At 44.3% G+C, this 27849-nt stretch overlaps 1 protein-coding gene across 1 annotated transcript in view; it reads left to right on the top strand.

Moving 5' to 3' along the window:
• The window catches only part of LOC147891098 (RNA methyltransferase family protein), a 78894-nt gene extending 51334 nt beyond the window's left edge, over positions 1-27560 (top strand). The window contains exons 8-10 of the mRNA XM_087389994.1: positions 12633-12799; positions 13059-13189; positions 26172-27560. Coding sequence (XP_087246120.1) covers positions 12633-12799; positions 13059-13189; positions 26172-26279 — 406 coding nt within the window. The 3' untranslated portion in view covers positions 26280-27560. The remainder of the gene's footprint in view (positions 1-12632; positions 12800-13058; positions 13190-26171) is intronic.
• The last annotated feature ends 289 nt before the right edge of the window (positions 27561-27849 follow it).

Below are 27849 nucleotides of genomic sequence, written 5' to 3'. Positions count from 1 at the left end.
TTGCGCATGTACTTTGATACTGTTGACCTCACTGAAGGCAAAAAGATTGCCTTGGCAGCCTCCCTCCTCAAGGATACAGCTTTCCTATGGTGGCAAAGACGCTTAAAGGATGGCAAAAGTGTATTAACCTGGGAACGTTTTGAACACGTGCTCCGTAAGTAGTTCATACCTGTCAATGCGGACTTCCAAGCACGTTCAAAACTCCGACAGTTGGAGTAAACAGGCTTCCTGTCTTTCTACATCTCTCAGTTCACCACATTGGTGCTGGAGATTGATGGTTTAATTGAGGATGATCGCCTTCATGCTTTCATCTCAGGCCTAAATCCCTCGTTACGCATTGATGTCCTTAAAGCAAACATCACCACCATAGCTGGTGCTATTGCTTACGCAAAGCGCATTATAGATTTCCAAACCACAGGGAAGCAGAGTGCTAATAGAACACAGAACTCTACTATGGCCAAAGGTGCTCGCCCTCAAGATAATACCAAGTTTAGAAAAAACTCGGGTAATCAAGGTCAGCGATAGTCTCAAGATCCCTACAAGTCTCAAAAATCATATGCTGGATTCCAACAGAAGCACTCTTCCAAGGATCGCGCCTCTTCTTCTTGACAAAGTCATCACCGTCATCCCCAGCATAAAGGTGCGGCCACTGACAAGAAGAATAACTCCAGCACAAAAGGACTTTGTACCATCTATACAGGCGACCATAGATGGTTCGATTGTCCCAAGTGACCAAAGCAAAATTCCAATATGGAACCTAGCACTTCCCAAACAGAGATGCTACCTCAGCACAAGACAAGAAAGGCAAAGTTGTTCGAATGGCAAATACCATCCACCTGAGCCTTGCCAGTAACCCTGAACCTTCCCTAGCCACTCAAGTACTTTGTGTTCAAGGATCGATTCGTGGAACAACGGTCACTATCCTCATCGACAGTGGCTGCTCTCATAACTTCCTTGCCAGCAACCCTGAACCTTCCCTAGCCACTCAAGTACTTTGTGTTCAAGGATCGATTCGTGGAACAACGGTCACTATCCTCATCGACAGTGGCTGCTCTCATAACTTCCTAGTTCTATGGTCGACAAACTTCGGTTGACCACTAGTCCTAGTCTCATGGACTATCAGATTGAACTCGCAAATGGAACTACCTTCTTATGCAACACCAGGATAAAAAACTTGTCTTTTCGCATCCAACATTATACGGACAAGTTGAACTTCGACATCATGCCTCTTTCTCGGTATGATGTCATACTCGGACAACAGTGGCTCTACGACTATGATCCATCAATCAATTTTCGCAGCCATACTATCCAGTTTGTCCACCAGGGAAAACTTATTGAGCTAACTGGTTCTAGGGACTCTCCTTCAACCCCAGTTGCCTCTGTCCTACAAGTAAAGAAGTGGGTTCGTAAACGTCAAGTAAAGCCTTCACTTTGTTGGTTACAGCAGTAGAGGAGACACCAACAAAGGATTCTCTTGAATACCTCAACCAACCTTTTTTCCAGCCCTATCTGGATATTTTTCCACAGGAATTGCCAAAGCAGTTACCACGTCGACAACCAGTGGATCACCCAATTGAACTTACTCCCGACAGTAATCCACTGTCGAAACCTCCTTATCGGGTTTCTTAGATTCAAAATGAAGAAATCCAAAGACAGGTCACCGAACTACTCGACAAAGGTCACATTCGGCCCAGTCGCAGCCCTTTCGGATCTCGTGTACTACTTGTGGAAAAAAAGAATAAGTCAATGCGCCTGTGCATCGATTACCGAGCCCTCAACAAGCTTACTATAAAAAACAAGTATCCATTGCCTCGCATCGATGACCTCTTCGATCAACTTCTACACGCAACACAATTCTCAAAGATTGATTTTCGTTCAGGTTATCATCAAATTCGCATACGAGAAGGCGATGAGTACAAGACAGCTTTTCGAACAAAGTATGGACACTATGAATGTTTGGTCATGCCTTTTGGGTTAAACAATGCCCCGGCCACATTCATGACACTAATGAAGATATCTTCAAGCCTTTCCTCGACAAGTTCGTCATCGTTTACCTTGATGACATCCTCGTTTTCAGCAGATCCCTACATGAGCACAAACAACATCTTCACCAAGTTTTTGAAGTTCTCCGTGCAAATTCTCTCTACATCAACATTGAGAAGAGTGAGTTCTTTAAGACCCAACTCGAATATTTGGGACGTGTTATTTCAGCTCAAGGTATCTCTGTGGATCCCAAGAAGGTCGAGGTAATCCGAAACTCCTAAGAATGTTCATGATGTCCGCTATTTTCTCGGATTGGCAAACTTCTACAATACAAAGGTCTATCAGTTTTCCGAAATCATAGCTCCTATGTCCGAATTATTGAAAAGCACAGTAATTTTTCAATGGCTTTTCGAAACAGAGTATAGTTTCCAACAACTCAAGCAAGCACTCACTACCACACCAGTTATGGCTCTTACTGACCCAAACCTTCCATTTGAGGTCATGACCGACGCTTCCGACATCGCTACAGGAGCAGTCTTGATGCAAGAAGGCAAAGTTATTGCTTTTGACAGCCATAAACATTCCGATATCCAAACCCGATACCCGGTTTATGGTAAGGAGTTTCTTGCCGTTGTACATGCTTATCGCTCTTGGAAACATTATGTCATGGGAGCCGACTCGGTGGTCAAGACAGACCATCACTCTTTAAAGTATATCTTTACTCAGCCAGTCATGAACGCTCGACAAGCACGCTGGGTCGAGTTTCTGGCCAACTTTCACATGACCATTGAGTACATTTTAGGACTACGCAATGTAGTTGCAGATGCTCTCAGTAGGTTAACTCTAGCATCAGCTATGGTAATCTCTACATTATCTGTGGATGTTCCGAATTCATTCAAAGGGAAGTATTTCAATGATAAAGACTTCGGCACAGCAGTACAAGTTCTTTCAAAAGATCAACCTTCGACTTCCAAACAGAAGATTTTCTCATCCTATTCTTATACGGACGATCTTCTGTATTATCAAGATCGCGTCTGTGTACCACATGACAAGGATGTTCGATGTCTTTTGTTAAAAGAGCATCATGTAGTTCCTTATGCTGCCCATCCAGGCATCAACAAGACTTATAGGTTACTCAGTGCAACATACTACTGGCCTCAGATGACAAGCGACGTCATCAAAATGGTTACATCTTGCTTATGTTGTCAACAAATGAAAGCAAGCCGATGACTTCCAGTAGGACTTCTTCAGCCTCTTCCAGTTCCAATTGAAAGGTGGGAAAGTATTTCCATGGATTTCATTACAACACTACCAGGATCCTCTAGAGGTAACACTCAGATTATGGTAATTGTTGATCGACTGTCCAAAATGGCACACTTTGTTGCTTGCAAAAGCAGTGCACAGGCTTTGGACATTGCCAAACTCTTCATACAGCACATCTTCCGACACCATGGATTGCCCAAGAATATCATATCCGACAGAGATCCTAAGTTTACCAGTCACTTTTGGATTTCACTGTTCGAATCTTTGGGTACAACTCTATTGTTCAGTTCAGCCTACCACCCAGAATCAGATGGCCAGACTGAAAGAGTCAACCAAGTTCTGGAAGAAATGCTTCGACATTATATTCAGTCACGCCTAGCAGCTTGGGAAGAGTATCCACCACTCCTTGAGTTTGCTTATAATAACTCTTTCCATAGTCCATTTCAACCAGCTTATGGACACACTCCGATTGTACCAACGAATTTTGTACTTCAACATTGAGTGGCCCTAGCCGATCAACTGGTTCAAGAAATGCAAGACATTCTACTCCAAGTCAGGGATCATATGCGAAAAGTGCAAGAGCGGTATCAACGGTCTGCCAACAAACATAGACGTCACGTGACCAAGATACTATGGACCTTTCCGGATCGTCAAGAAAAATTCACCTTTAAGTTACAAATTGGAATTACCACCATCATGGGGTAAAATCCATCCGACATTTCATATTTCTTGGCTAAAGACGTACATTCCAGGCGATGAAGCAGTTTTTCCTGCAGGTGATTATGTCCCAGAAATCGAAGACGATTATGTTTTCCTTATTCCTGAGCGTATTTTGGACCATCGACAGTGAGAGACTCGACATCGACTTATCACAGAATTCCTTGTTCTTTGGCGAGATCTGGACGACTCCAAGGCTACTTGGCAATCTGATGAAGACTTACAGCAGTACCCTGACATTTTACAGCAATATTACGGTGATATTTTCTACATCAGTTCATTATCTCCACCAGGGTCTTATTTTGAGTGGGAGGGGATGTCACGATCTGTGACGTATTCCTTTCTCTATATCTAGACTTATGGATGGTTTGATGAATGGACACTTGTGGAAGGGTATGCCCTTTCGACGGGACACTTCCTATGAGGCACAACCCTTCACAAGAGACATTCTATTGAAGAGACACTCCTATTGTAATGTAACCTCTCATCAAGGGTCACACCCTTCACAAGGGGTACACACCTCTTCATGCACATACACTTTGGAGTACACACCTTTTCATGTGTGACTCTTCACTCTCTATATGAGAGAGGCCCAATTGTATGGATGACACACTACAGATACTACAGACACTCAAGCAATACAAATATTCCTTGTTCTCTACTATTTCAGTCTCCTTTCTGTTCCTTAGCACATTTCTAAATATAGTAAATCTAGGATTTCTTACAGCTATGTCTAGAGTGACCCCTCGTCTTTGTCGGTCTCCCTTGAGGAAAGCTGTGATAGGTTGGATCTCAATAGAGTGTACTCTGGGGGCTCTCTGTTGCACATGTGGCCTCTGCGCCCCTCTCTTGGTGGTAATGTGCTGGTTGCTCATCTAGACTGCTCTCATATTGGCTAGCTCCATTTCCTCCACTCCACTATGTCCGTGGGTTGACTCAAATGTATAGAAGTCTGTGACATGCCGCTGTGCCCGGTCACCCTCTATGTCTTGTAGTGGTTTAACCATCCCCTACTCCTCTTTGATTTGTCGTAGAAGCGCCTCCCTGTGTCGCGCCATCTCCATCAGATAAAGCTCGATACAGACCTGGTCATGGAAATGGATCAGTCATGACAAAGGACCGAAGCCACTCCCCTCTAGGTAGAGATAGTGGTAGCATCCCCGAATCTCGTAGTAGGCTGGGCAAACATACCATGTGTCTGCCCCGCTCTCTGCGAGTTGTCTGGATGACTCTAGGGCCAACCTTGGAAATCTCCAATGGGGTAAGTCTCAAACTTTGTGGATGAAAGTCACTGTCTGAAAGATGGCATCAACCTAGAGAGGTGTCATGGCGAACTCTGCCTGTACTATCTCATGTGGAACTAAGGGCTTACATCGGATCATCTTGGATCCCATCGTCACCTGTAGCCGCTCAAAGCTCTTCTAGTCTGTCATTGGAAGATCGCACCTCTAGAAAGGTGCTGCATACATGACAGTCGGCCGCACCAGTGTGTTGAAAAGCCAACCCTTCATCGATGGATCTTGGAAGTGCGCCTGGAAACACTGCCGCTCTAGTTAGACAAAGCACTACGTCCTCGTGTGAGCCGTGCCTGGGTTTCATGTTTCATCGTGAAGATGGATCTTATGAAGATTGCTCCCAAATATGTGTAGGACTGCACTATCTCCATTGGCTCACCACGATGAAACTAAGTCGGTGAGTCACTACTCGGGAGGTGTTGAAGATCATAACCTTAGTTTTCCTAAGGTTGACCGTCAGATCTCTCTCTCTGCAAAACACCTCTAATGCCTCCATATCTCTCTGCAGCCCCTCCGCTGAAGAGGATATAAGGACTATATCATCATCATATAACAATATCTGTATGAGGAGATCCCCTAATAATGAGCCCTCGCTGTGGTCTCATCAATATAGAGTCCAAAGAGTCAGTGAGAGAGGGCAGCTCTACTTCACCCCAATGGTGCTCTCGACCCAATCCGATAGACCGCGTGGAGCACGGACCCTCCCCTTGACTGACTCATATAAGCTCATCACACCCCAAATCAGCATCTCTGGGATCTGCATCTCTTGTAGTCTCCTGATCATGTAGGATCGATCGTGGAACAGTGTCGAAGGCTTTTCAAAAGTCTATGAGAGTAGAGTGTTGTCTCCTGAATCTTGCCTACCCTAGTGCTGGTTGCCCTCGTGCCTCTGTATGACTGTTGATCTCTCTCTCTAGTACCGATCCATAGATCTTGGCCAGTGTGTGGCCAATCATGAGGGTGCGATAGTTCCCGGTGTCCATGAGGTTTCCTGCTTTGTGTATCGGTACAATAGTAGTGGTGCTCCATGTTGGCAGGAAGTCGTGACAAACTGCAAGGTTAAACATATGTGCAAGGATCAGTGTTGGACCGCCTGCCCATGTGCGAAGTGCTCTATCCGAAGGCCTTCGTGATCCTGTGCTTTCTGACTGTGGAGTCGGCGAAGTGCAGCCCGCACATTCTGCGTAGTGAATAGATGACAGGTAGTGGGCCTGGGCATAGAGGACATGTCTGGTGGTGTCTGCCTCGGGGCATCATATAAGGAGCATGCATAAGTGTGCCACACGCCTGCATCCGTGATGGGATGGGTGGCTTCTGCTCCGAGAGGAACCCCCACCTAGTGTTTGGGTCTCCTCCGCGAAATGATCTGATGATCTCATCCATCTTATGTGTGAGGAAGGCTCGTCTCTTGCGGCGTGTCAACCAATGAAAGATCTTGTGCGCCTCATGTGACGTCAACTGATCCAAGGCTCTCCCGTGTGAGGTGGGCTTACATCTCTCTGCATTCATCATTAAACCAGGGGTTTCGAGGCATCTTCCCATCTCGTACCCATGAAGATCAGGTCGTAGGAAAGGATCTGGTGGCAGCATCCTATATCATTGTGACAAGGGTGGCTGAGGCGTGGGCGAGTTCTAAATCAGCCTCCACTAAGGCTGGAAGCTCTCTGGCTAAGTGACACACATACACTGGATCAAGGGCATGGTCAAAGTGGGTCTGGGTACGGGAAGCGGTAGGAACTCTCCCTGTGCCTGGTGTAGTAGTAAGAACATTGAAGGCCAGATATGAGTGGTCGGCTCCAAGGGGGGGGGGGTATGGTGAGGTCATGTATCCGTGAGACAAAAGCCAATGGGCCCAATAGGTAGTCCACTGTGCTGGTCCTGCCTCCATGTGGGAAGCATGTGAATCCCACAGATGATTGCCATCTTGGAAGGCCATTGTAGATGATGAGGTCGTGGACAGCTCCCAACTCAAGCAGGTGTCGCCCATATGCTGTCACATGTGAAGTATCTGCAGAAAGTCTCCGAATCCCAAGTTCTGCTGCATCTAACTATGGCATCATGTGGGGGTCTCTCTCATATGTGAAGTCAAGTAAGCCCACTTGCTTATCCCTCGTCCTTGCATTGAAATCCCCCAGAAGGAGGGTGTCTCCTTGTTTGGAGAACTCTATGATATCATCATGTATCGTCTCATAAGGACTGTGCTTCTCTGTAGTGACATCATGGGCATATGACAACGTGTGTGGAGGGAAATAGCATACTGCAATGAAGATCGGTCGGGCATCTAGTAGCTATACTCATATTCACATGTGACATGCATGTTTCTCTCTCCGTACTACAGATATGAGTGGTCTCAAGTGTTTTGAAAAGGACAGCTACACCTCTAGAGCCTCGTACTCCACTATCTCTCCTCATTTCTCTCTTATGAACAGACTCCCAAGTGTACCCTATCACTGTGGGCAACCCTCTCTCTAGGCTCTCGTGTGTCTCAGTGTAGAAGATGATGTCTCTGCTTGTGTATGTCTCCGAGAAGCCACCTGGGTCGGACCAATGGGTACCATTACAGTTCCATACAGCCATACTCAACTTGTTTTGTGCACTCCCCTCTCGGCTCTGACATCATCATAGTTCCCCCTCTTCCTTCTCCCCTTCTCGCTTATCACCTCTATCAGCTCTTTCTCGAATAATCACTTTGCCATCCCTGTAGGCAGCCCATTTCCCTGCTTCCCTTGCTGCCATTACCCGTGCCATGCCTTCCCTTCTATGCTCCTGCTGTAGAAGGATGAGATCATCATCCAAGTAGATTTTGGTACTTAAGGGATGCTCGCATGCTCATGAGGTTGGACCTATCCCTCGATGGTGACCTCCTAAATATGGTCCCCCTCTAATGCCAAACTCGCCTATAACCAATCTTTGATTTGACTCCTGGAAGGGGTGAGCCCTACTATTCGACCCACCACTACCTTGTCCGTGAGGGACTGAATTGCTTTCTTAACTTGTTGCTTGTCTTGAGGAGAGAGTAAAACCTTGACTGTTGGGGGAGTCGAAGGTGATGCCATTGAGCCTTCTAGCCATACAAGTGTCACAACCAAGATTCATTTCTCCGGGGCATAAGCAATTAACCCGAAGCTGTGAGAGACAGAAGAGGAGGTGCGGAAAAGGAAAAAAAAGGGAAGAACACCAAAAGAAAACAGCCGAGGCAAAGGGTTGTCCAAAAAGTCCCAAGCGCTGCCAGAAGAGACTTTAGCCTACCAATGTCCTCAAAAGAAATGGGGCTGCTTTGGGCTGCAAGAGGAGCACCTAGACCTAGAGGAAAGAAACGCTGACCTGTTGTACCCAAGTTCTTGTGCGAGAAAGGATTTCGGGAGGCGGGCTGGTTGCCGGAATGGAGCCAGTTGCCCACCAGCTTGAGCCTTTCTCCGAAGGCATGAAAGGAACCCCACACTTTTTGCAAACTGATGCAAGCAGTTGCGGGGCTACTGCTTGGTACCATACGGGCTGGAGAAAGGCGTATAAAGAGCTCCTCTGCCCTTGTACTAGTTGGAGCAAGTAGGGCGAGCTGCTCCTTGGAGCCATATGGGTTGGAGGAGCCTAGTGGAGTACCCGGTCGGATATGTGCGAAATGCAAAACTAGGGCTGAAGGTCAGCCTTCAGCCCACAAAACCACGATACCTATACCTATACCTATGGCGAGGCAGCAAGCTTGGGACAAGGCGAGAAGAGTGAAAGGCGCGAGATGGAGAGTGGAACGAAGGAGCGAGGGGATGGTGAAGGCGGGAGCTGAGTAGCTAGGGAGACAAGGAAAGCTGATGTCCTCTATAGATCTCTTTCATCCTTCATCATCTTCTTCAGCCCTGTCCTCTCCTTTCTTCCGTCTCTCCCCTTCTCTATCTTCTTTCCCATCCACTCTCTCTTATAGATCCCATGTTCATTACAGACACTACATTACATATATATTATTGGAATCTGATTCTAGATGAATCATGAGAAGTATAGTTTCAGAGTCATTGATTAGTTTATATACCTTGATTTATGCACGCATAAATTTAAAAAGTGGGAGAACATTATGTCCATTATAGGGTTGACTAGGGCGTAACCAAGACTTGGACTATCTAGGGTCAAGCTAGGCTACCTGTGATCTTGGATTAAATCTAGGGTTAAGGCGAGCCTAACCTAGGATTTGGATTAACCTAAGCTTGAGACTAGAGCTAGCATAGATGAGGTTTAGATCGTGTGGATTCGACTAGTCTAAGAAAGGCATGCCTATTCCAAAATTACCAGAGCTAAGTAGTGAAAAGTGTGGCTCTAACTAAAGTAAAGATACTCTATGTATGAAGCCTAAAGTTAGGGCTAACTACTAAAGATAGTGAGTGCTAGGCCTATAAGTATGAGCTAGGGGCTCAATGTTCGGGGTCTGAGGAGTTGGAGCCTTCTCAGTAGCGAGAAGAAGGGGCATGTGGTATGGACACATGTCTTGAGCTTGAGGTTGGCTAGCTCTCGCGGTGATCTAGATCTTAGGCTCAGGGGTGGTTGGCATATAGAGGCTAAGGATGGGAGATGAGCTGCTAGCTCGAACCCTATGGGTTTTCCTTGCTGGATTGTCCCACGGTTGTGAGGACTTTGGCTTGGAATTGTATCCCACCAGGGTCAGACCTTTAGTTGATCTGGTTGGGGGTGTTTCACAAGGTTGATGTCTGTGATAAGAAAATCAATAGAGTGATACACTGCACTATTGTTGTGGGAGAGTACACAAATACTAAGGATAGAAAGGGGGAGATCCTTGCCAGTCGGCACTCCAATCAGCTGACCATCTGATTGACAGGACATGCATGCTGTCTATGGCACCAACTCTACCCTTCGGTTGAGGATAGACGAGATGATCTCGGCCGACATCGCTCTAAATCTACTGAGGCTTGGCACTATCGAAGAAGGCAATCACTAATAGAGTGTTGATGGAGGTCAGCTTGATCAGTCTATCTGGGTTCCTCTGCAGTCTTTGGGAGGTAGTTTTCTGACAAGCACTACCATCACTCAAGTGGTGAATCTCCCCAAGTCAAACAGTAAAGAGGGGTGTCTGCGGTCCTCATGTGATGGTCCACTTGAGGGTGAGTTAGTCACGTTGTGCTCTTTGGGTCTTGGCTATGTCACATCCCTTATTGGAAACAAATATGTGATCATCCTTTGTCTAGACTTTGATTGGCCCTCTTGGTCTCTCCTCTGCACTTGCAAGAGTCGGACCCTATGTCACAAGGAGAAAGTCATAGTGCGTCACTAACTTGGCATGCCTCAACTCTACATCTTGCATGGCAAGGTAGATGTAGAAACTGAATTTGCAGATTGTGCTGTTAACACTGACACATAGCCATTGTCCATATCATGACTGTCATTCCTAAAGATGACTTGAAATCCTCTTCTAGTGAATAGGAAAACTGAAAGCAAGTTCTTCTTTATCATGGGGACATACAAAGCAATATGGATGTGGAGACCAGGTTCATTAATAGCTGTAAAGAAAATCTCACTAATCCCTCTAATTGGATAGAAGAGTTGTTCGCACAAGATACCTTTACGCCAATATGAGCGCGATAACATGTCAAATAAGTCCTTCCTGGACATGATGTGTCTATGGATGCATTGCTATCAAAATACCGTGAAAAAGGCCCAATCGTGCTCTACAAGATTTGCTTAGGCATCATTCTTTCCTGCATTAGTGGCTAGAGAGCCCACAACTGCCATATAGGACACTTTCTTCTCTTTTGCAATCCTCTTTTAGCATTCACAAGCAAAATGACCTAGCTTTTTCAATAGCACTACTTGCTTTTCTGTTAGAAATCAACCAACAGAGGGTACGCATAGCGGAAGACTAATAGAATAGCCCAAGAGCTCGCACAGTGTGGTGTGGGGTGTGGAATCACAAACTTCTAAACTTAATCTGCATCACATAGATGTGCAGACTCATCAATAGACAATGAACCAGCCAGATATAGAAGACACCAAAATAATATATTTCCGTCCAAAGCTATGGACACTATAGAAAAGAGATAGATCCACCAATGGTGTGGTCCTTTGATCTTACCACAAGGTACTTCTCCTATCTGCCGGCTATCTCTAGACTTGAGCCCGCGTGCTCCACCTCGAGCGTTCGTAGACTTTCTGTCCAGAATGGTTCTCTCTACCTTACTGCCTGTAGATCAGCCTAGGTAGGCAGCACCCTGAGCCAGGTCTGCAGCTTCCTCAGCCTTCTTGGTCCTCCAAAATGGGCTCCAAGAGCTGGTCTTTGCTGCTCCTGCTGCTCCTGCTTGCTGCTCCAGAGAATGAGGAATGAGGGCCTGGGGGCCCTCCTTTTATAGGCCCTTCAAGGGCCGCAAAAACCGACCAGGCAGGCTGCCTATGGCCGACCCGAACAGGCCGACCAGGCCCTCCCCTGCTCTGCTATAAATGCCCCTTTGGGGCTCTCTTTTCCAGGGCCTTTGGCCTACACTTCAAGGCAGGGGTATAGCCCCTATGCAGGCTTGTGCCCCGCCTCCCCACTGCCCTGTGGGCTATAAAACCAGGGCCATATTTGTGGGGTCCAGCCCCCCATAGTCTGCCCTTGTTCCAGGCTTGGTACGCTGCCTGTGACCAGCAGCCCTACCAGCTTTCAAACAGGCCGACCTGGCTGCTGGCTCCCTTTGCAGGTTCCGCGCCATCTTGCGCCATGTGCCACCCATGATGCAGGACGTGCACCTGCCTCCAGCCTCCCGCCATGCTGCGCCATCTGTCCGGGATACCTCTCTTTGATTCTTGCCCAATTGGCAGCCATGCTGCTGCTAATGTGTCAGTCTCTCAAACCCTAGGTTCACCCCCCCCATGCTCTCCTCATATGGGGGCTTACAGATGGGGAGGTGACCTTTCCAACACTTTCCTCTTAGGCGTTTTCAGAAAATTGAACCTTCTAGGTTATGCTATGTAAAACAATACATGATCATTAACCTCAAAGGTGCTAATAAGAAAGAAATCGACATTAGGGTTTTCTTGTACTGAGCTTTGAGTACTTGGACATATCCTAGATTATTAACTTTGCTCAGCCTCTTGGAATTGTGATATTGATCAACTTGATTTTATCGAAATTGAATTGGATGGTTGTGATCTAGATGTGTAATTTCTGCCAATTTAGTCTTCAAAAATTGATTCCATCGCTGATCGTGCCCATGGCTTTGCCATCACAGATTTCTAGCCTACTGCTTTGTCTCATTATTCTAGGCTTCCAAATATGTGCAATCTGAGCCATTGTGAAGATTATGGTTGCTTACTCATTTCAGTATTGAATCTTCACCTTCAGTTTTGGAGGGTCATAGGAATGTTTTTCCATGAACTTACTTTTTTCATATTTTGACGTAGGACAAAGCATATCTATGGCTATGAGGTGGTTCTAGAGGCTGTAGCGGATGCACGCCGGAATGCATTACGGAACAATATACATAATGCAACTTTCATACAGGGAGACTTGAACAAAATAGGCAAAACTTTTGGAGATCATTTTCCCCACCCTGATGTTGTCATCACTGGTAATACGTAATGAATTTTCAATTCTTCATTATTTGGCTTTCAATCTTCTTTCCAAGTAGAGCTGAAGTTGAAGCTGCTATTCATCAAGTTTCATTAATAATAGTATGCATGTATCTAAGCTGTCTCGATGGTCACATTCAAGGCTGCTATCATTGATTGTCAATATGCGGATCTTCAATTTATGCTGCCTTCTTCCTTGTTCTATGAGGAGTAAAAAGGTTGCCAGCAGTGTAATACATGTTTCCTTCATTCTTACAGATCCCAACAGGCCTGGCATGCACGTTGATCTGATAAAGTTCCTTTTAAAGCTGAGAGCCAAGCGTATCATTTATGTATCCTGCAATCCAGCTACATGTGCCCGAGACCTAGATTACCTCGCTCATGGAATAGTAAGTCTTTTTATTTTGATGGAATCAAGTAATGGATTCTCTCCCTCATTTTGTGAGAAGAATTTGGAAGCATCCAGTAGTAGCTTGGAAGTATGTAAAAACTTTAGGACAAAAGGCTTTCAACTATGGAGAGATAGGTAAAAGGCTTTCAGAGCATTCAAAATCTTCTATCCTTAAAGAACCTTGTTGTTGTAAAAGTAAGAGATTCCAAAGTTTTATTGATGCTGATTTAGGACATGTAGTCACAACTGATACCTCAATTTTGCTTTCTAGTAACCTAAGAGACCTTTTCATGAAAGGCACAAAATTTCGATTGTACTCTTTTAAAGAGTCTTGCCTTTTAAAAGCTATCGATAAGGGAATCTCAAAGTTTGTTTTGCAATTAGAAGAATGTTTAGGAGTTAAAAATATCTTATCAGAATGGAAAGGGAAGATTTTGAAGAAAGTTGCTTTGAAACTAAAAGAAGTCCCTTCGGTTATTTGCTCAAAGAAAAGTAACCATCTTTCGAAAGAAGATGAAACTCTTCTTCGAAAATTCCATAGGAATTTTGTCATTTCTTATGTGGACAAATGTTCCAATAACTTTGTTTTTATTTGCAAAAAGTTTTACTTAGAATGTCTTTTGAGAGAAGTGAACTCGTCTGCCAAAACTTACGCCCCCACCTTAGTTTCTCAAAAGGATTTGATCTCAAAACATCAGAGTTTTTGCAAGTCTTCTGGGTTTGTTTGCAATCCAAGCATACCTTTTCTTTGTGCTGTTTGGAAGTTTCACAAAACTTCAAAAAAGCCAAGATTTATTGCAGCTACTTGTGAGACTACTTTGACGAATATCTCTAAATGGCTAAGCTACTGCTTCAAAGCCATGTTGCCTAGTGTCCATGAACTTTGGAGGGACTTATTAAAAGAGGCAGATGTCCCCTCGAACTCAAGCTGGATTTTAAATGACTCTGTAGGAGTGATTCCTGTTGTAAAATTTTTTAATTCCTCTCGAAGCATTCAGGAAAAAGAGTCTCCTATTCTCCTTCAAACCTATGATTTTACGACGCTTTACACAAAGATTGAGCTGGAAGACCTGAAGTTTAGAATTAAAAAGCTAGTGGCTGAAGTTTTCAAGCTGAGATTTGACAAAGATAGATGCAAAGTGCTAAAAGTTGAGAAAACAGCCTTATGCTTTGACTTTTTGTGGCTAAAAAATAAAGATCATGACATAGGTTTTAAAAAGAAAAGATACACAAAGGTAGTAAGTGTAGAAGATGTTTGCTCTTGGATAGATTTTCTTTTAGATAATCTTTACATCACAATAGGTGATTCTTTGTTTCAACAAGTTATAGGAATCCCCATGGGCACTAATTGTGCCGTCTTTTTATCAAACTTTTATCTTTTCACTTATGAATTTGAGTTTATGCAACGTCTTATTTCTATCAATACCTGCCCTATCATTTTACATAAGCTTAGTCAAGTTAGGCGTTTTATAGATGATTTATTTGTACCAAATGTTCCTAACTTTCAAGACTTTATGTACAAAGACGCTAGAGCTTTTGGAGAAGGAATCTATCCTCGTGACTCTTGTGAACTGAACTGCTCTTCAAAAGGGGATTCTTGTGTTTTCTTAGATCTTAGACTTTCTCAGTCTACCATAGGATTAGAGGTTGATATATACGATAAACGTGAACAACCTGAATATAGTGGTTTACACATTATAAAAATGCCTCACATTGACTCAAACATTTCTGATTTGGCAAAATATGGAGTCATTTCTTCCCAATTCCATAGATTTTCCCGCCTTTGTACAACTAAGGAGTCTTTTATCACTCATTGTAGTAATTTGATCACTTTACTATTACACAAGAGGTATAATCCAAGGAAAATAATGAAAAAAGTTCGCACATTCTTAGATATGAAGTCTTTTATCTATGGTGTTTCGGCCTTAGGTTTGTTTAGAATGATTGAACTTAAGCTGAAAACAAAAAGCGGGGAGCTGAATAGCCCGTTTTTCTTTTAGTTTCAAAAGAGAGTTTGTTTGAGTATACTTGTGCTTTCTAAGTTAGAAATGTATTTTTGCCTCTTTGCAGAAACGAGACATAAGTGTAAAGTGCCTTTTAACTTTTTATGTTTTAAATAAGAGAGAGAGAGAGAGAGAGAGAGAGAGAGAGAGAGAGAGAGAGAGAGAGAGATTCTAGTTTTTTGGAAGTTTTTGTTTCTTGACTTGCTTGTTTATTTTTGCTTAAGTCACCTGCTTCGTTTCTTCTTTATTTCTTGTTTTCATTCTCTTTTGTTTATTTGACGTATTTTAGCAAGCACTGGGTTTGCCCAAGAGACTCCGCGGGTCTTTAGAAACCCAGTATAGCTGCTTATGCTTGGGCACTGATGACGACATAAGTGTTGCTTTGCTTGCTAAGTATGTCTTCCTTTTGCTTTTCATAAAAGTTTTTGTTTACCTCTTTTTTCTTCTCTTTCATTTTCTCTTTTATTTTCTTTGTAGATTTTTGATCTTTAGAACAACAAAAAATTCTAAATTTGTATGATTGGACTTATTCTAGTCTTACAAAGGTATATAATGATATTGAAAATATATCTATAGATTGGCCTTTGTAGACTCTTAGGAACACACTAAGGATATGGAATTGTCTCTGATTGGCCTCGACATGGCTTAGGATACCTGAATATCTAATATCATGGTTGCACATGTTCATCTTGTAGGGATATAGCAACCTATGACGGTACAGAGTATAACAAATCAAGTCACAAAAGGTACTAAGTTTAAAGCTTGTGGAAAAGCTTCAAACTTAGGTCGAGGTAGTGCCTTCATAAAAAGATATGCCAACTTGTCTTAAGTGGGAATATAAGACAATTGAATATCACCTTCTAATAATCTCTCTCTGACAGAGTGATAGTGCACCTCAATATGCTTTGTGCAAGCATGGAAAACGGGATTCTGTGCAATAGCCAAAGCACTCTAACTATCGGTGAAGATGATGGTAGGAGCAGTCTGACATGCATAAAGATCTGCAAGTAAATTCTGGAGCCAATCACACTCCACTGTAGCTGTAAAAGCTGCTCTATACTCAGCTTCACAGCTAGAAGTAGCAACTATACTCTGCTTCTTGCTGAACCAAGAAATGCGTGAAGTACCAAGCATGAAACATTTGCCACTATGTGACCCACGGGTGTCCGAACAAGCAGCCTTATCACTACTAGTGAATCCATGCATAACAAGTGAAGAATCAGCCTCATAAAGAAGGCCCGAGTGCTGAGTACCTTTGAGATATCTGAAGACATGCTTCACGGCATGCCAATGGTGCGTAGAGGGGCTATGCATATATCTACTCAACTGTGAGACAACATATTGAAGATTGGGTCTTGTATGGCATAAGTAAATCGAACAACCAAACTGCTGATAGAGAGTGACATCACATGCACTGCTGCCATCCTCAGAAGGGAAGTGAAAACCAGGCTCTAATGGTGTGGATACTGGCTTGCAATCCTCGAACTGAAAACACTGCAAAAGCTGCCAATATACTTGGATTGTGACATCAAAATACCCCCCTCACTGCTAGCAAATTGAATGCCGAGATAGTAATGCAAAAGATGAAGATTAGACATAGCAAATGCCTTCTGCAAGTCAAGCTTAAAAGCTGTAATTTTCTTCGCATGTGTCCCAGTCACAAGCATATCATCCACATAGAGTACTAAAATCAGCAAATCTGACCCACTCTTGTGGATATAAAGGGTAGCCTGTGTAGAGCTGTTCTGAAAGCCAAGTATGAGTAAATGAGCATGAATCCTGGAATACCGAGCCTGAGGTGCCTGCTTCAATCCATAGAGGGATTTCTTTAAGCGGCATATCTTGCTTTCAGAACCTTCAATCTCAAAGCCAGGAGGTTGGGAAACATAGACCATGAAGAAAAGCTATCTTTATATCAAGCTGATGTACCTCCTATTGAAAGTGGGCAGCCAAGGCAATAACAATGTGAATAGGAGAAGGCACATGGGCATATGCCAAGCATTTAAAAGTTCTCATGTGAGTAATCCTTGGCTTATGACATGTGCAAGCCTCATAAGGTGTGATGGTCTTCAGTGCCTTTGTGGGACATCTGCTCAAAATGTAATTAGCACACCTAATGGCATCCAACCACAACTTGTTAGGCAAATGCTTGCCTTTCAACATACAATTAGCCATCTCCATTACTGATCTATTCTTGTGCTCAACCACAGGATTCCGTTGCGGAGTGTAAGGCACTGTGCACTGATGATGAATGCCACGTGAGGCTTAAAAAACAGCAAATTCCTTTGACATATATTCACCCCCCTTATTTATATTAAGATGAGTAATTTGCAGCCCACTCTCATTCTCAGCCAAAGCAATAAAATGCCTGAAGCATGTGGAAACTTCAGATTTGGATATCAATGTGAAAATCCAAGTGTATCTGGAGAAGTCATTAATGAATGTTACAAAGTAATAGAATCCCCTAAGAGCTGCAACCTGCATGGGTCCATAAACATCACTATGAACCAAATAAAGCTTGCTTGACGCACCAACTCTCCATCCTTGGGAAATGCAGAATGGCGCATCCTACCAAGCAAGCAAGGTTCACAAACATGCTTTGAAGGCATATGCATTTTGGGAAGATCAACAACCATACCATCCTTATATAACTTCACCAAAGCCCCAAAGTTGAGGTGTCTAAACTTTTCATGCCACAAATGGGTATTTGCCATGGTAAAGGAATTAACAACAAAGGCATCTGCATCTGCAAGTCCAGCATCATCCAAGCATCTGTCATAGGCATCAAGTCTATACAGTCCTCTAGTAAATGTCTCAGTCAAGACCATGGTAAAGGCATGTGTAGCATTATATACTGTATGTCACGGGGACGTGATGGCGAAGTGATTAAACTAACCGCCACTGAATTTGGCCTAGGGGTGCCAGGCTAGGGGCATTAATTAATGTCCAAAGGGTACGTATGATTAAATGTGCAACAAGTGCTACTCTAGTGCTATTAGCTTGGTCCTATTCACTAGGGTCATTGGTTTTGTTCACTAGGGTCATGTCTTAAAAAGTGACCCCCTAGGGGCATTAATTTCCCACGTCCAATTTGCTATGTGTGCTGAGTGTGTGCATGCTTGGGCTGTATGCTTGACTTGTGGTGCCTGTGTGTCCCATCTGGAAGCACCTGGAAGGTCTTGGAGCCCTACCCTATCCTACCCTGCTATTCTGCGTCTTCATCCCTACCAGGGGAGTCTTTTGGAGAGAGTGACGGGTTTTTGCAGCTCTCCCTTTGCTGGCTGAAGGCGTTTTTGATGATTTCTTCACGACAGATTTTCTCCCGTTCGTGTTTCTTGCTACTGGCATGCTCCCTGGGTCTGGGTGTCCCCATTCTGGGCCTTTTCTGATGCTTTTCTTGACTTTCTTCGCAACAGAATGCTTCCTTTTCATTGTCTGAGGCCATATTCTAGGATGCCTCTCTCCTGGCTCCTGCTTGGTGCTGTGCGCACTGAATTCTGAGGTGTCAATGGGCTGAAATCCTCAGTTTGGTGGAGGATTTCATGGCGGTTTGGTTGCTGATTGCTGTTGTGACTCTCTCTGGTGCTGGAAGGCAGTCAGGGACAGCCCCGTCCTACTAGAGTGCTACCTTCTGGTCTACCAAAGAGGATTGGGGCACTGGTTGTGATACTCTCTTCCTGGGGAAGCAGTGGCAAGCCTTGGACTCAGTCATGGCCTTGATTTGTGTGGATGCATTGCTTGGTAAGATGTTGGGTTATTCCACTTGTGATATGCTTGGCTACTGAAGGGAACCAAGAGGATAGCACTGGGAGTTGGTCACTTGCACATCCACTGGTTGGGATGGTACTGGGTTGCACCTGCGGGTGAGTTCAGGAAGGGAATCCCTTATAATCGAACTAACTAGTGAATACATAAATATCGCAAGAGGCGCCAAGTGTTGGGGCCAACAAGTGTCACCTTGTATGCTTATTGAGTAGGGGCATTCTAGCCTCCCTTGTTTTTGTGATTCAGTGATGCTATGCTGTGGAATTATATGCTCTAAGTATTGTGTTTGGGCAATGGCAATGGAACATGGTGGTTGTATTTTGGTGTTGTGAGAAAGTAGAGTAAGATATACTGCCCTTTGTCACTCAAAGGCCGGTTACAACTTACATTGCACACCGAACATGTCTCCCATGGTGGTGGAGGACGTGGTCTCCTCGATCTCTGGATCTGATGGGCTATGTCAAGAGTGATGCCTCGCCTCGGTTGATCTTCCCTAAGGAGAGTTGAGATAGGTCGAACCTCGATCGTGTGTGCTCTGGTTGTCTGTCGCATTGTGTATGGTCTCTATGTCCATCGTCTGACAGTGCTGTGTCGGCTACATCCGCTGATCCATATATCTCTCATGTCGACTAGCTCCTCCTCCGTTCCAGAGTGCCTTGGGACCAAGTCAAATGCATAGAAATCTGTGACCTGTCTCTGTGCTCGGTCTACCTCGGTACCCTGTGGTGCGGTGGTCCCATCCTTCTGCTCTTTGATATGTTGTAGTAGTATCTCCCTGTGTCATCGCATTGCCATCAGGTAGAGCCCAATGCTGACGTGGTCTCGAAACTGGATCAGTCATGAGAGTGGGCCAAAGCCGTATTTCTCCTGAAAAAGGCAGTGGTACGCCCTCGGATCTCTTAGTAGGCTAGGCAAACACATAGAAAGTGCTCCTCTGTCTCGACCGTCCTCATCGTCTCGAGGTACTGAGGTCTGATGATGAGTTCGTCTTCCGATACTCTTAAAAAGTGGTCATAGTAGAGTTTGGTCTTGGTGGGGAATTCCTGGTCCCCTCCCAAGTGCGAGATGTGTGGAGCTGGGGGAGATCTTACCATATGATGCAGTTAATCTCATCTCCTGGGATCGACTCGGGCGGTGCATCCATGCTATACTGAAATGAGGGAAGTCGATCTATTTGAATTCCGTGACTGGCGAACCATGCGGTGATGCGTGCAAACCATGCTGTACCTGCCCCACTCTGAGATAGTCGTATGGAGGACTCTAGTGCCAATCTCGAAAGTCTCTCACAAGGTAGGTCCCAAATTTTGTGGAGGAAAGTCACTGTCTAAAAGATGGCATCAACCTGGAGAGGAGTCATGGCAAACTCTTCTTGTACTATCTGATGGGGGACCGAGGGCTTACTCTGAATCATCCTGGAGCCCATAATCACTTGCAGCCGCTCGAATATCTTCCACTCTGCTGCTGAAATATCACACCCCCAAAACGATGCCGCATACATGGCGGTCGGCCTCACTAGAGTATCGAAAAGCCAACACTTAGTCGTTGGATCCTGGAAGTGCACCTGGAGGCACTGTCGCTCTAGTTGGGCCAAGGCACCATGCCCTCATGTGAGTCGTGCTCTGGTTGCATGGGTCATCGTGAAAACTGGCCCTGTGAAAACTGTACCCAAGTATGTGTAGGACTGCACAATCTCCACTGGCTAACTCTTGTATGTAAAGCTATGTTAGTGAAGCACTGTGTAGGAGATGTTGAAGATCATGACCTTGGTCTTCCCAAGGTTAACCATCAGGTCTCTCTCTCTGCAGAACACCTCTAGGGCATCTAGATGTCTTTGTAGTCCCTCTGCCGAAGATGACAGGAGGACTATGTCATCCGCATACAGTAGAATCTGTATCATCAAGTCTGCTAGTGGTGCTCCCTCGCCTCCTAGGCGGTCTATGAAAGATGTAATCTCATCAATGTAGAGTCCGAAGAGTTCCTTTTGAAGAAGAAGAGCAACCAGCTGGTCAAAGGAATAATGGTTGGCATTGCCACCCGCAACCAACCTCAATGTAGTAGCAAAGCCGTGATAAGAGTCAGGCAACCCATCAAGGGTGTTAGAAACAAATTGAGAATGAGGCATCATCTCATCAATATTAGCCAATTGCTCTTTCAAATCCTTCACATTGGTAAGATAGGCATCCATATTATCATCCTCTTCAGGCTTTAAGTCCTTCAATTGTTTGCATAGATAGGCGATCCCCTCGCCTCATTTTGCACTTGATATAAGGATGCAAGCTGATCCCATCCTTGCTTTGCGGTCTTGCAAGACCGGATATGAGGGATAATGACCCTTTGAATTGAAAGAGGAACCAACGCATGTGCTTTGGCATCACGACCATCCCATTGAATCTGCTCTTGTGTAGGAGGCAAAGTACTTGTAGTAGAAGATGCAGCTGCTCCGAAAGTAGCATTAGACCCATAATCTGATGAGCCTGAAGCAGTAGCAGAGGCGGTAGCTATAGTACCAAAAGCTGCATTGCGTGTAGGCCTAGTCTCAGAGCCTGGAACAATGTTCCACAAATTCTTGGCAACCAATACGTGCCCCATCGTGTATGACTACATGGGGTAATTTGTGCCATCAAGCTTGTCATTAGCCCCAAGCATTCCGAATAAATTATCCTTATTGCCAGCCATTGTGCCAAAAATGCAAGGCAAAAGCACCAATTTGACAATGCAATTGAGAGAACACTCTCCCAAAACCAAAGGCAAATGTCTGCACAATCTTCAAAGCTTTTGACTGCAAATGTGTGGCTGTCACAACGTGTACCTGCTGCAAAAGAGATTCCCAAAGGCAACACGAGGCCTTCCAAGGCAACACAACGCCTTTCCAAAATGCCAAGTGTTAACATAAGAAAGGATTGTTTTGCTGGAAATGAAGGAAGCCTTGCAGTAGGTGCTTACCGAATGATATAGACCCAAAAATGCAGCAAGAAAAAGGCTCCAAATGCGAGCACAGACTGTCACCCTTGTAGGAGATATGTAAGGGACATGAAATGGCAAATAAGAGGGCTGTGAGAGGCTGGAATGGCAGATATAGACCTCAAAATGATTGCAGCAGCAGCAAGGTATGAGAAGATGGCTTTAAACAGCAGCAACAAGCTCTGAAAGCCAAAGTCAGTGACTGAATGTGCTCCAGAATGGAACTGCAGGCCCCAAACAGCACAGGCGGTGTATGAAGATGCTATCGCAAGCTTCCAGGTGCAAAGTCGGTGTAGTAGATGCCCTGAAATGCACACAGGTCTCCATAACCCTAAGTTGGCTGCTGTAGGTGCTGTAGTAGATGCCAACAAACAAGGTCGGCTGTTATATGTGGTCCGAAATGCAGCTACAGGCTGCCAATGCCAAAGTCGGCTGCAGCAGGAGCTCTAGAGACCAGCGAAATTCACACAATTGCTTCAAATATGAAAACAGCTATAAATTCACCTTGAACGGCTCTATACAAGGTCAGCTATGCATTAAATGCACCGTACAGCTGTATGGCTAATGTGTGGAAAAGACAGCAATACATGTGCCGTAGACAGATGTAGCAGGATGGAGCAGATCGAAAATGCTGAGGAATCGTCCAAAAACAGCAGCAAATGCTCCAAAACACAATTTTCCCGCGACGGAAATGATTGGAGAAGCCTTGGATGTGCACACGTGTGGAACTGCCTAGGAAAATGAGCCGACCAGCAGAGGAATAGGCCGCCAAACAGCTCCCAATGGCTCCAAAAGGACTCCAGGTGGCTGGAAATGGCCAGAGGGTGGAACCCTGACCTGCTCTGATACCAGTGTAGGCTAGAGCAAGCAAATGGAAGCTTAAAAATGAATGGGAGAGGAGAAAAACGAGCTGCTGTAATGAAATTGCTGCTACAATGAATGGAGGCTGAAGAGAGAGCCAATAGGACAAAACCCTAGGGCTAAATGCCCTGGACTAAGTGTCCCAAGTTGTACATGTACTAATTGTACCAACTGACTTAACTGACTGTAGCCAGGCCTACAATGCACATACCAAGGTATGAGTGGCACCTATGGATAACCCATAGAATGGCTTATAGATTGAAACATGCACCCTGGGCTTGGTATTCAAGGATAAATGCTCAGTTACTAAGTCTTGGCTTTCAGAACATCCCTATAGAGGCTACCCTTTACATCCGCAAGAGTGGGATAGATTTGCTGATTTTAGTACTCGATGTGGATGACATGCTTGTTACTGGTACACATGCTGAGCAAATTGCAGCTTTCAAGCTTGACTTGCTGAAGACATTTGCTATGTCAAATCTTGGTCCTTTGCATTGTTATTTGGGCATTCGATTTCCTAGCAATGAGGGGGGTATTTTGATGTCACAATCCAAGGAGGCAAGGAGGTAGGGAGAGGATTAGAGCAGGCGGGGGGGCCCGGGGGGGTACGAAGAGGGGCAGGAAGGGCGGTGAATACAAAGCAACTTTTACAGCTACATTGGAGTGCGTTTGGCTCCAGAAGTTACTTGCAATCTTCATGTATGTGAGACATTTCCTACCGTCATCTTCACTGACAGTCAGAGTGCTTTGGCTGTTGCACGGAATCCAGTTTTCCATGCGTGCACAAAGCATATTGAGGTTTAGAGATTGTCAGAAGGTGATATTTAGTAGCTGAGCGAAAAAATCGAACTCTTATGGAGATGGATCGATGCATGCTTACAAGCAAAAAGTTCCCTCATCAGTTTTGGCTTGAAGGTCTCATGTGTGCCAACTATGTTTTGAATCGGGCTCCCACTAAGGCTTTGAGAACAAAGACTCATGAAGTTTGTCATGGGGGAAAGCCTTTAGTGGATCATTTTCGTGTCTTTGGATGTGTTGCATATGTCCATGTGCCTGTTGAGTTTCGACATGAGCTGTCAGACAAGGCAATTAAATGCATATTTGTTGGGTATAGTGCAGAGAGTAAAGGTTATCGTCCCTTCAATCCTGCTTTACGCAAGATTTTTGTGAGTAGAGATGTAATCTTTTTAGAAAATTCAGCACATACACAAGCTGAATTTAATGTGCCCGCTTCTTCTACATTAGATGATGTTTTTGAGGGATTAATACTCATTGCTTTGGGTTCCACTTTTGACATCCTTGCTGAAAATCAGAATTTGCAGCAAGCTCTTCATGTTCCACATGCCCCGATTCAGCCACCAGCTGATTTAGTTCCTCCATAGGTAGTGGAAGATGCTGTCAGGCAAGAGATTACAAAGACTCTTGGGTCTACCACCCATGTGGATCTTCTAGCTTCAGCAGCTTGGTTTGTTTCTCACCTGAGGGGATCATTCAATTTGTACAGTTTACGCTGAATTGTTCTTTTACTCGTCCAAGAGTTTTATGATGGCAAGTTAGTTCCTCTGGGTCTTCCACCTCAGGAGCTCAGTCCGCTGGATCAGCTTTATTAGGGAGCAGATTGTTTTCACGGGAGGGGGCTTCCATCCTTGGAGACATCTGAGCCCCTTCGGTAGTTGCAATGATGAGCCTCTTGGGTCCACCACCCTAGGGGGTTGTCTAGGTCCCATGGTTTATTCTCTTGGGGCTTCCACCCAAGTGGACACCCCAGATGCAATAGATAGGGGCGATTGGTCTTCCATCCATCAAGCCTCTTCATCGGCTCTAATGGCCACATCAACTTTAGTTGGCATGACTCACATTTCACCTTCTCATCAGGAGTGTTCAGGCATAGTGGGCTATATTTCCAGTCCCATTGGTCTTGAGGCTTAGTAGGAGAGAGCGTCGTAGGAGTTTCCCGGACCCGTGTGAGGCTTAGCAGAAGGGAGTATCCTCACGTTGGGAGTCGTAGGTGTAGCTCTCAACAGTACGAAGCTTGATGATTCCTCGGCAGTCTAAGAGGATAGTCCTGCAATTTCCTCCGCAGTTCTTTGCCTTAGCCAGAGGAATTGATGTACTAGATTAGCCCTTTTTTACAGTTTCAATCAACAGGAGGCCAGAACTATTCACAGCTCTAGAAATTCACGTCCCCAAGACATCCCTCTCTATTTCCCAATGTTACCATACATCATATTAGGCATCACAGTAGGCATTCCTCCAAACATCCGACCCTGATAACCCTGCATGCTAGACTGAAATCCAAAGGGGAAATTTCCAGGCATTCCCATGCCTTGCTCAAGCTGTCCGCTTGGAATACTGAACCTCCTCCAAAATAGCCTGAATGCATTGAAGAATGAGCGAAAGTCTGCCGTCTCGATTGAAAAACGGAAAATTGTTTCCCTCGCCATTCCCAACTAGTACCGAATACAAGAGGTATCACACCAGGCTGCTGTCTTTTCTTGTTCTTTTTAGGCTTCGGAGGAGCATTCATGAACTCTGTAAAACGTGGATCTTGCATCAACTGTGCAAAAGTCTATGCAGTTCCTTGTAACTGTGCTTTGAATTGTGCATTAGCATTCTCCTCTCGTAGTTCATCAGCTTCATCTTCTTCTTTATGAGAATGAGGAACCTCAGTGGTTTGCAATGATGGAATGTGCTGCTCCTTATCATCCATTTCTTCTTCTTCTTCCCACCATGGCTTGAATTGAAAACGCTCCGAGTCCTCCTCTAGATCACTGCAATCAATTGATAATACCAGTTGATCAAGTGACAGACATCTAAGTAGTCTCAAAGGGTGTACTCATATTAGTTTTGTCAAATACTTTTGTATCATTATGTAACAAACATACCTCCATCTCAGCTGAGGTCAATTCTAAAATTTTGAAGTGCATGGAGGCTATTATTTTGCATCTAATTTAAACCTCATGTTTCTTCAACAGGAGGTCATTCTTTCCAAGACTGTTGGTGCATTTTCATCAATATGTTGGTATCTTTGATGGACAACATTTAATATGTGTTGTAACCATTGATTAAAATTTAACTTCCTTTAAAGAACATGAAAATAAGGTTAAGCACAACAAGCTTTGTTTGTGAGGGATCTCTGCATTGAGGCTGCAGGTTTTATTGTAATGCCAGTGCTGTCCTTTCATTACAAAAAATGTACCATGTTTTTCTAAACACCTGCATTCTAGAAAATTTTTGAACCCTGATGAACGATGCTAAAATTTTAAGAAAACGAGGATATTGAAGTTCCACTCTGATGATTGGGTGCGTAAATGCTTTAAGGTATGTAGGAATAATATAATATAGGTTTATTAATTTGAGCTGAATAGTTTTATTTCCTTTTTCATGCAGCCTGACACTAATCTACTTGGAGCATACCGGGTAGTAAGTGTGCAACCCGTGGATATGTTCCCTCATACTCCACACATTGAATGTGTATGTTCTCTTGAATTGGCTTGATGGAAGAGTATCCTACCATGCGACAAGGGATTATGTAGAAATGGACATGGTGCTGATTGAGCATGTTACTGGATTCATTAATATTTTCACATTGTGCTAATTGAGGCACAGTGGAATCAATGTCAGAGGTGTTGGAGACCAGAGTCCCAGTTAAAAAGGGATGTGGCAGGGCTTGCAACTTTCGTCTTCAAGGATGATAGCTGTCCTTCATAAAGGAAGAGTGTCACCATTGTCAGTGAGCCAAGTATGACGTCTTGATCCAAGTCACTGGGTCAACATTGGTTTTGGGAAGCCAGCTAAGTACAGCAGTGTGTAAGGGACTTGCTTGTCTCCATTTGTCTGCCTGATGGATCCACATTGGGTGTTGAAGCTCGTGGCAAGCATGATTGAACAATTGTTTTTCAATGGTCAGGCAGTTTAGGCAGTGTGGGAATAGGGCTTTTCCCAGCACAAAGTTAAGCCTTGCTTTTCTTAGTGTCAAGAAGAGAGCATATTTGTATCTTTGATTGAAACCCTGTTCAAATATTAAGGTTGGGGGTTGCCAATTGCGCAGAACACTTCAATATCTAGTCTCACTGTTGACATGTTAGTGGGATGTGTCATGGAATACAGGTCAGATTCTTCCAAAAAAAAGGCCTTCTACAGTATTTCTGGTCATGAGGGGGTCTCTTGGACCTAGGACCAAAGCCAGACAGACACATTTGATTTCAAGGGTAGTAGAGGACATGGACTGTAAAAAGATAACGGCAGGTAACAATGCACATTCATGGTGGGTACCAACAGAATTACAATCATAATGTATTATTGTGGAGATACAACGATGAGCCTATTGTTAAGATGGTTAATCTTTATGGTTTATGATCAAGCGTGTAATTGAAGTCCATGATGACATTGTCAGAATGAAGTGCGTATCTTTGTATACCTTGTAGCTGCATCTAATAATCAGACATTCCACTGGGTATTTCTGATCCGTTGTCTTGGCCATTGAGCATTACTCAACGCCATGTTACGATGATGGAAATATCCCTTTTTAGTCATCTAAATAAGTTATTATATAAGGTGAATCTGTATGGAAAATCTGTGATGTCACATTGTGACAGATATGTAGTGTTCAAGTTCCTTCATCCCGATTCCCGACGTTATGATAATGTTGAGAATATGCATGACTTACTAAATGTGTGTAAGAATACTGGACACTTGGACATTATTTATGGATACATTCTCACAAATTTTGGAGACAAACACATGCATGGACACAGAACAGACAGTCAGAGACGAGGACACACGGACACTGACACGACATGGGCTCGGGCATGGGCATGGACCCATATGGACAGCCATAGAAATAGGTAACTATATAGTTGATTTTTGGATGTCACTTGGTAGGTAGTATTTTGTTTTGGTATATATATACCCCCTGCTAGTGTTTCCTTGTGTTTGAATTTGTTTTGATAGGTAACTCAACATGCTCTCTCTCTCTCTCTCTCTCGCTCGCACGCGCGCATACGTTCTTTAAAAAAAAAAATCAATTTGTAAGATTGGATTTATTTTACGAAGGTGAAAAATTGTC

Source organism: Dipteris shenzhenensis, chromosome 18 (assembly GCF_047967505.1).
Source record: "Dipteris shenzhenensis isolate YYH24624 ecotype China chromosome 18, Dip_SZ_1.0, whole genome shotgun sequence".
Lineage (NCBI taxonomy): Eukaryota > Viridiplantae > Streptophyta > Polypodiopsida > Gleicheniales > Dipteridaceae > Dipteris > Dipteris shenzhenensis.
This window is presented reverse-complemented; position numbering and strand designations above follow the sequence as displayed.